The sequence below is a fragment of the Planococcus citri genome, chromosome 3 (genome assembly GCF_950023065.1).
Source record: "Planococcus citri chromosome 3, ihPlaCitr1.1, whole genome shotgun sequence".
Lineage (NCBI taxonomy): Eukaryota > Metazoa > Arthropoda > Insecta > Hemiptera > Pseudococcidae > Planococcus > Planococcus citri.
This window is the reverse complement of record NC_088679.1, coordinates 41,076,560-41,085,919: the sequence shown is the minus strand read 5'-3', so window position 1 is coordinate 41,085,919 and position 9,360 is coordinate 41,076,560. Positions and strand designations below refer to the sequence as shown.

At 30.8% G+C, this 9,360-nt stretch overlaps 1 protein-coding gene across 2 annotated transcripts; it reads right to left on the bottom strand.

Annotated features, from left to right (window-relative positions):
* Window positions 1-2,702: 2,702 nt before the first annotated feature.
* Window positions 2,703-9,124, bottom strand: LOC135841960 (armadillo repeat-containing protein 2). 2 transcript variants are annotated; one of them, XM_065359196.1, is made up of 17 exons: window positions 8,944-9,124; window positions 7,929-8,153; window positions 7,711-7,844; window positions 6,876-7,063; window positions 6,643-6,775; window positions 6,300-6,481; window positions 6,000-6,102; window positions 5,726-5,898; window positions 5,455-5,651; window positions 5,141-5,309; window positions 4,637-4,774; window positions 4,371-4,448; window positions 4,075-4,243; window positions 3,836-3,949; window positions 3,397-3,529; window positions 3,157-3,317; window positions 2,703-2,905 (listed from the first exon to the last, which is right to left on the bottom strand). In XM_065359196.1, the coding sequence occupies exons 2-17, from the start codon at window positions 8,144-8,146 to the stop codon at window positions 2,778-2,780; spliced, it is 2,418 nt and encodes an 805-aa protein (XP_065215268.1). In that variant the 5' UTR covers window positions 8,147-8,153; window positions 8,944-9,124; the 3' UTR covers window positions 2,703-2,777. The 2 variants fall into 2 exon arrangements, with proteins under 2 accessions (XP_065215268.1, XP_065215269.1); XM_065359197.1 differs by lacking the exon at window positions 8,944-9,124 and adding an exon at window positions 8,399-8,671.
* Between the last annotated feature and the right edge of the window lie 236 nt (window positions 9,125-9,360).

Below are 9,360 nucleotides of genomic sequence, written 5' to 3'. Positions count from 1 at the left end.
ATTCGTCCGAGTTTGTCCCACAAGACTAATGTAAAATTAGGAGTTTTGAGTATAAGTACGTAAAAATGTATAGGAAACTTCTAAATACCTAATGCACTGCACCTCGGTGGATTAGCGAGACAAACGAGAGCAGCATCAGAATGTAACAATGTTTGTTTTATTTTACGTGAGAAAAAAGTGTACGCGTTGAATTGAAGTTCCTTCCTATCTTAGTCAGCAATGCCATTTTCTCAGAATAAATAAAAATATTTCTAGATAGCAATACGGTAGTTAATTTCATTTAAAAGTAATTATGTCCAATATCAATGGTGTGGTATCAATGTATTCTCATTCAAAATAAAACTTACTGACTTACCACTATATGTGTGCATATATTCATTTGCATAATACTCTAACCTTGAATATAGGTAGCTTACGAACAGGAAAACACATGAGCTTGCTGAATAAGATATTGCTATAATTTTTAGCTGATCGTAACAAAATTATAAATCAGTGTAAGTATCTCCTCTTTCATATTCCGTCGTATAACCTGCGTCAAATTGATAGAATTTTCGCGGCTTGTCCTAAGTAGTATAGGAAATTCACGGGTAAACTGAATGATTTTTAGTGAAAAGATTACAGTTTGCGTCGGTGCCTATATCTATGACGTCGTAAGCATAAAGGATATTGTAGTCGCGAGAGAGTGACCAATCTTCATTCTGTAACTGATAGTTTTGTTGTGAAATGAAAATCAAATAGGTTTAATGGTTTATACGCATATCTGAGTGTAATTTGAGCTTTGAACGAAATTTAAAAATATATGTAGTATCTTAGATCATTATAATAAGTACCACGCTATAATACTGCTAGGTTGCTCATGTAGGTACCTACTTAGGTGACATGGATTTAACAATTAAAATAAAATTAGGTTTCGTTCATTATACTTAGCACCTACTGCCTATAGGTATTCGAAAATTGAATTCACGTGATTTGCTTGACACCAACCTGATCCCATATTCCAGCACATTTTTAATTTGTCTTCTCCTTCTTCCATTAAATTTGTATCATCAAAAGTACCGAAATACGTACTATGTGGTATGCGCATAACTGTCTTTTTTTCAAAAAACCGGCACTTGCTTATAGGTTACCGCAATTAAAATTTAAAGTTCTACCTATATACATCTTACATTTTCTTTTTCAAATTTTCAATGAAGCATAACTCATTTAGAATATCATTGATTAAACGCATACTTATTATAGTTTTCTTTTTCGATAAATGAATTGTAAATAAAGTTTATCGTCTTTATAATTATTACCTACATCTATACTCAGTTTGCAATTTTATTTTCGTTAACTACCTACTCGACATTATTTGCACACGGTTAAATATTACCTTCTGAATAAGTACACTTGTGAAAAAATTTGTGTTAACTCTACGTTCATACATACGTATATCTAAAGCAAATTGTGGATATATCCATTATGATAGGCACCTAATATGCAGAGGTACATATTTAAAAATAATACGTTGACTTTTCTTACACTAGAAATTAGAGCAATGTTTATACAATGAAGGTAACCATGTTATATTATACCTACCAACTTATCAGTTTAACTACATTACGTGAGAATAACATTTTCATTACCGGAAAGTTTAAGCTTTTAAAAAGTGAATATGATAACTTTTATCTTATATCTCGGTAAATAATTCCTATTTTTAAACGATAACGACAGGTTTTCTAACACGAATGCCCAGCTGACAGTCGAACAGCAGCTGTTTGGAAAAATACAAAAACGTGAAATAATTATTTTCGCGCAATTTATTGCGATGTGGACGTACACCATTATCTTTCCTCGGAGGTATTACGCTACGCTACCATTAGCTCTCAATGGTATTGGGATAAAATTGAAGATAAGTAGGAATAGGCGTAGGCATATAACTTGGATGACTTTTCAACGGCATGGCTGAGGAAACTAAAGAAAAATGGTGAACATGTACTTGTACCGTTGTACGTAGTTTTATTGCATGTTTTTGAAATTTTACAATTCTGCATTTTAAAGAAATAACTACTTATATGGTTGATTTTGAAAAATGATACGGTAGCTGTTTTTACTTTCAGAAAAATTTTTCTCATCGTTCATCGATATTTTGAAAACTTTTTAACCTTCTTTGAAATCGTTTTTTGAAGGCATTATATCAATCAGATTTCGATTACCTACTATTTTATGTAAATCTTCAAAATTGTTTTTTTCCCTCAATTTCTTAATTTTTGTTCTTTTTGCAGATTTCAATGTCACGTTATAATGAAAATCAGCAAAAATGCTGATCAGTAGATTTTGCTCTTTGTGTTTCTACCGATTCTAGTATAATTCGGTTAAGTACGTTACCTATTTTCATTGAGAATTTTTCAAACTCCGTTCCCAGTTTTAGATAAGTGAGATGAAATAAATTAAAAACAAATCTTATCGCTTGTGGTATCTTGAATTGATAGAAATTTTACGCTAATTGCTGATGTGAGGTAGGCAGAGGTACTAGGCACAGGCAAACTCAAGAAAACGAAAACATAGATGTGAATGCGAAGATACACATTTTAAGGGGCAAAAAAAGAAACTTGAAAGCAGTAGGTAGTATATAGGTATGCAATGTATCCAATACTAAATGGGATTAATAGGAAAAAGTACACATTCATTTAAGAATACCAAATCGTGATTAAATTCGAGACTTTGAAAAAAATGTGTAATTTAATAAAATAAATACAATATTATAATATTTTTGATTTCAAGTTTTGAACTTTTGATTATTCTGAAGAATTCCGAGCTTCCATTTTTTCCAGTATATTTGTTGCAACCACTGAAAAATCTTCCCATTGTTTATATTCCATTGATTTCAAAGCATCCGAATAGTGAGCAAAGAATTTATCTTCATCTGAAAATTTCAAAATTGTTTCCAAGTTTTTGAATATTCAACTCTACCTCTAGGAGTACCTAAGTAGGTACATATATTTTATTACCACGATTAATGTAAGTACCTACCTACCCACTACCCAGGTACATATCTAATATAAGAATAAAATAAATTAAGTACCTACGTAAACATGTATATACTGATCTATCAGACGGATCTAGGTACTTTAGGGTAGATAAGATAGCACAAGAACAAGCATAATTTATACGAACCGAGCAAATCTATTAAAACATTTAGTAAATTTTGAGCATGTTGATATCCGAGTTCGGTGAATAAATCATCGTCTTCAATTGTAAAGTTCCAAATAACTTGGCATATCAAATTTCCCAGGTGCCAATCTTCTTCTGCGTACACATTCAAGTTTTTAATCAATCTGCAACATAAAACCGTAAACAATAACGTTAACAGTTTCTCTAAACTTGCTTTACTTCATTTTACAGAATAACTTTTACTTTTCAATTCCATTTGTATATTTTAAAAATTGTCTGGCTTCTTTTTCTACCATCATATTAATTAATACGCCAGTGGTTACCAACAGCAAATCTTTATTTGAGCTATCTAACCAATCAACCACGTAATTCAAACCTTGAAAAAAAAATTATCGGATAGATAGATAATATAGGTAATAACAAACAACTTTGACTGGGTAAGTGTATCGGTCATTGCACTGTTCATATAGTACTAATTTGTAAGTCGTATGAACTCAGTAGCTAGTTTTGCATGTTACGAATGAAATATTAGGTAGAAAAACTAAAAATAATAATACGAGTAAAAAGACATACCTATAGCAATAGCATAGAGTAGAAAACATGAGAAAAGCACGTTTTATTAGACTAAAATGCAACGTGCATACGATACGAGTATGTATCCCTCGATACAATCATAGCTTACCTCCTGTTTCTAGTAAATATTTCCTCACAACAGAGGATCTACTCAAATTACTATAAACACGACCAACTTCCAACACACATTCTTCGTGTCTTACAGCGAGCAATGAATTCAGCACTATATGCGAAAAGTAATTGAGTTAAATGACGCTTATTTGCTTTAAGTATAGGTAATTTATAGGTAGGTAAGTGTAAGTATTCAAAATCATAACAAAGACTTGATTTACTGATTTACCTACTTACCTTCGGAAATATCCAAGCTACGGTCATGGAAAGGGCCTTTAAATTCTGGAAATGAATAGTACGACAAATTGTTTAAAGTGCTTAAAGCTGAAATAATCAATTCTTCATTTTCGTGAATGGTTTTTCTTCTCAAAATTATTAACAAACAATCCAAGAATTCTTTGATTTTCTAAACAAAACAAAATTTAAATTTGATCATTTTTTATTGTATTTTTTTTTTCACCGTAGGTATATCTTCACTTATTGTTGTAACCGTAATAGATATAGTTCTAGTTTATTAGAATTGATTTACTCACCTCATGTGTTTCTTCAAGGGAAACTAAACTGATTCCAACTTGCTCGTCGATGCACATGTTGGCTATTACTCTAATTACCTGAAGAGGGGAAAAAAGATAACAAAATTGTAGTTGTCTAATTTTTTTTTTTTTAATTTATTTATTTAAGACGTGGGTGACGTGACGTTTGATATCAAACAAGACCTCATCAAATCTAATTGAAATAGGAATCCAACACCTTACTTATGTGAATAATCAAAATGAACGTTTAATAATAAAGAATTAACCTTAATGAAAACATCTTCAGTTGACATCACTTGAGACTTATTGAAGTTTTTTTCAAGGGAAAGCTTCAAATCCGTTTCCAAGTAGTATTTCAGCAAATGAAGTATCGTATCCAAAGAATTTTCTACGCTGGAGTAAAGCTTTACAAAATACGGTTCATAATTTTACGATTAATATCTCAGGTTAAAAATACAGTAAAAATTTACGTTCATTGTCAACGCATGTCTATATTCTAAAACATAGTACCTATAATGCCTTTAATATTATAAGGTAGGCAACCCAACCCACCTAAGTACTTCATGTGTATTTTCAACTTATTTGTATTATTGGGTACTTTTTATGTTGTATTGTTGAATGAATAGATAACACACTTTAAAGCAATTCAAGTTCATACAACGTTGTAGCTTTTTTGTGCCTATTCATTCAAAAACGATCTAATAACTAAGCATCTAAAGAAATTCTATCGAATTATCCCCAAACATGGGAAATTATTGTAATACGCTTACCTTAATCCTAGCATGATCACAAGTAGCCAACACATTGCCAAGAGCGTATGTAATGCGCACAATTATATCTTCTCGATTTGTGTACATCTTACAAATTCTTAGCAATGAATGCAAAGAATATTCATCGTCAGCAATTATACCGCAGCATTCGTCGTTCGTCGATAAAATACTGCGCATATTTTAAATGCTCCATTCATTCATACATTTACGAAAATATTACAAATAGAAACTTTTATGTATTACTACCTAGTAACTTAACTACCTACCATACGACATTAAATAAGTCCACCTATTAAATAAAAATTATTACGTACCTCATGATTCTGGCAACATTCACAACTAAATCAATATCTGAAATGAATAACTTGGTTGTTTTACAAAGGGCGCTTAAAGTCCCACTAGTGACAAATTTTTCGTAGGTGGTTTCATCGTTTGCGACATTCCGAAGACATCCAGTCAATTGAAACAAAACGTGACTCGTTTGTTCAGGGAAATTAGATCCTTCAGTCTTCTGCAAAAAAACGACAACTTGATGAATATTTTACCTTAAGAAATTATCTTGTAAATGAAAAATATTGATTTTACTGCTAAATTGATCATTTTTAAATGCAACGTCATGAGTGGTAAAATGCCATTTTCAAGAGCGTGATAAAGAATGTTTGAATTCATCATGAGGAATTTAAGAGCACCGTAACCGTAAATAAGTGCTTCTGAATCTTCATCCGGCGTTGCTAGGCCGAGACAATTTACAAATGGGCCTAAAAATTGAATTACATTTTTATAAAATTATAATCGTGCTAATTTACATGAGGAACGTACCTAGGTACTTGAGAAAATATAAGTACTTTAATCAACAAACCTATGATATTTTTTTCCAAAAAAAGTTCATCATTTTTATCTGATCGTGAAATTTTGAAAACCAATTTACAAACTGTTGCTAAATTAACACCAGTGACTTGTAGCTGTAAACAAAAAATTAAATAGAACATAAGTAGGTATGCGAATAATTTAAATTTAGGCATTGTTTATTCAAATTCAAATTTCGTTTTTTTTTTAGAGCAAGTAGGTACTTTACTTAGGTACATGTAACTGATTTTTGCATACCTATCTACCTACTCACAATAGGTACTAATAATGTGCTGATCAAATGCATACTCACGAATAAGATTATTTTGGCAATCTGCAGAAGTAAAATTTCATTTGGAGAATCGATCAAACTGAAAACCGTTTTCAAGATGAGATTCTTAGTCAAACTTGAATCTTGATTTTGTGAAATATGCTCTCTTTCTAAGCAGTCGTATAATTTTTTCAGTTGCATGATCATTTCTTCGTCTTTATATTCTATTCATCCGTATAAATAAATCGATAAGTAAATAAGTGGATAAGGTCTAGGCATCTAGATAGATCTATGTGCGCCTGTACCACATAATGTGGTAGGTATAATTTAAAATATTAAAGTCAAAAAAAACATTTAGAAAAAAGGTAACAGTTTCGTGGTTTACTTTTCATATTTTTATTCATGGCAGAAAGTATGCTTTGAACTGTATCCTTCGACTGAAGTTGTAAAACTGCGCGAGCTTCGTTAATTTTATTTTCTTGTATAGTTTTTTCATCATCAATCCAAGCATTTGTCAACTGCACCGATAAAATATGTATTACAATGATACGATGGAAATTCAGCATAGAATGTATACCTATAAAGTAATTTGTACAAGTTGCAACGGCAGAAACTCACTTTGAATTTAATCGGAGCTCTATCCAAGGAATTAGGAATTATTCTATTTGTACTTTTTGCGCTTGTTGAGGTAACATGAGGAAACCAAACTTGGTCGGTTTTATTTCCAAATTTTGACTTTGTTCCCGGAGCAGGACTGCTATAAATTTCTCGCTGCTCTGGAATGATTTCCAAAAATTCTTCTGGTACTGTTCCGAAAAAGAAAAGATATCAAAGATACAAAACCTCAATATGCCATTAGCATCGAACTAAATAACGTATTTATTTTAAAATTATTGCATACAAGCTAAGTAAATTGGTGTTTACATTAGATCCATTTTGAAATTTAAAAAAGGGTGAAGTTTTATTGTTTACAAAACGTTTTGAACGCACAAGTGACATTTTAAAATACATCTGGCGAAGCCTCTTTATCTATAACAACTTTCCGAGTGCACAACCGACTCAAGTGTAACAGTACGTTAGGCCTATGTAAACGGAAATTTATCACAATAGGTTGCCTGATAAAAAATATGGATACAGTTTATCGGCCTGAAATTCAAATTATTTTGACAAATATGCGATAAACTTCAACGAATGCCTCTATCACTGTTTTTCTAAAAGTATTTTACATTCATGTGTGAAACTCGAAACATGGTCGCTATTAAGTAACCTTTTTCTTTTCACCACAATTTAAATCCCTATGGATGGCAGTGAAATAATTCTCATAGCTGAATGGGATATAACAGATCCTCCTTTTGAAACAAACATATGATAATTACAGCATGGAGAACTTTTCTCTTTTCAATAAAGATATTTCCAGTTTATTATTCTACAATAAGCCACACACGCAACTTACGTTTTTCAAGCGATATCATTGATTTATGGTTAACTAAAGTTGGTAACTTCGTCTTTGCATTACGTGGTGAAATCTTATTACTTTTTTCATGCTTATTAAATAAGTCAATTTCTTGAAATTTTACATTCTGAAAACTATAATAGGTACCACAGAATTTAGTAAAAAAAAATAACTTGTTGTTCAAAGGATAGTTTTCATAAAAAATCTCAAGTAATTACCTTACAGAGCTGGATGGTCTTTCTTTCTTCCTTTGTTCGAAAAGAATTCTTTGACTATCTTTTGGTGTGAATGGACGGTTAGTTTTCACAATTTTTGTATTCATGATGGAGTTCAAAGATATGGCTGCTTTTGCTTCGTTTATGATCTCTGCGCTGGTTTTTAATCGTAAAATTTGTTGATTGTGAGCTCTTTTTTCTGTATATTTTGAAAACTCCATTTATGTGCTGAAGAATCATTCATGTATTACTTCCAATAAATACCAACAAATGTAAAGTTGATTCATTTTAAGCATAGTAAAATTTTAATTGCATAAACTAAATTTTTTTGATTATCTGCATACTTAATTTATGTTTAAAAGCCAGTTCGTTCATTATTCGTTCATATTTTAATCTATTTCACTTTTTAACTTCTTTCCAAATTTATTTGATAATTTATTATGCGTGTACCTATACTGAGAAAATCCAAGTACCTGCCCAATTCGAGTTCGATAAATTAAAATTCAGAACTGATTATTCTCATCAGGTAGGTAGTTGTGTAATAAATAGTTGAAATACGCGAAAATTCATGTGCCTAAATGTAAATTATAAATGTGAAATAATGTTCTGTATTTTTCTTTACTCATATTTTTTTGTCAAAGATGAATTCAAAAGTGCTAGCTTATGAAATAAAAACAAAGCGTAAAATAAAACGTTGGAATAAAAATAATAAAAGCCACCTAAACTTGCAAAATTTGTTTCGTTCAATGAACGATAAAAAATATTAAATTTAATGTTAAAGTGGACACTTTTTCCAATTTTTTTGATAGTAAAACCATAACAAACGTTTGTATCTATCAACTGATGTCATATTTACTGAAATTCCAACACAAACAAAATAAGTGAATCGATGCTGCCGATCACTTAACATACCGTTACTCAATTCTAGGAAAGAAGACATAACTGAACTCAGTAGGCATTAATAAGGACCTCCCAATTTTAAAAATTAAAGCATTTCATGAATTTATAAAAGGCTTACCAAAAACAACGCAGAAAACAGCTAATTCTAATCACGCACATATCACATATTATGAGTTTAAAAATCAATTTTCTCATTCTAAATACTGTCTCAAATTTTCATCCGGCTTAAAATTTGCGTAAAAATATTAAATAACTTCTTTGAAGTATACTCTACGATTGCACAAGTATAAACCTTTAATAATTTTTTCTTATTGATTTCGTTACTATAACAACTATATGTTAATAACAAGATATTGTACACTGTAAAGAAATTGTTAACCTCATCCTATAGCGGGTAATTCAGGTGTAATGTATGATGAATTATTAAGAAATTACCCATTTCAGGGTTGTATGGCTCAAGTAATAAACCAAGGGTAAACATGCGCCTTTTGTTATTTATTTTGAATTCATTGAACGAAAATGTCAATGAAAATTT

Excerpts from the sequence above, each read along its gene's own strand:
- LOC135841960 (XM_065359196.1), bottom strand. The coding sequence starts at position 8,146 with ATGGAGTTTTCAAAATATACAGAAAAAAGAGCTCACAATCAACAAATT. Across the intron at positions 7,845-7,928 it reads AGACCATCCAGCTCTGTAAG|TTTTCAGAATGTAAAATTTC; the intron begins GTAATTACTTGA and ends TACCTATTATAG. Across the intron at positions 6,482-6,642 it reads CATGAATAAAAATATGAAAA|AATATAAAGACGAAGAAATG; the intron begins GTAAACCACGAA and ends ACGGATGAATAG.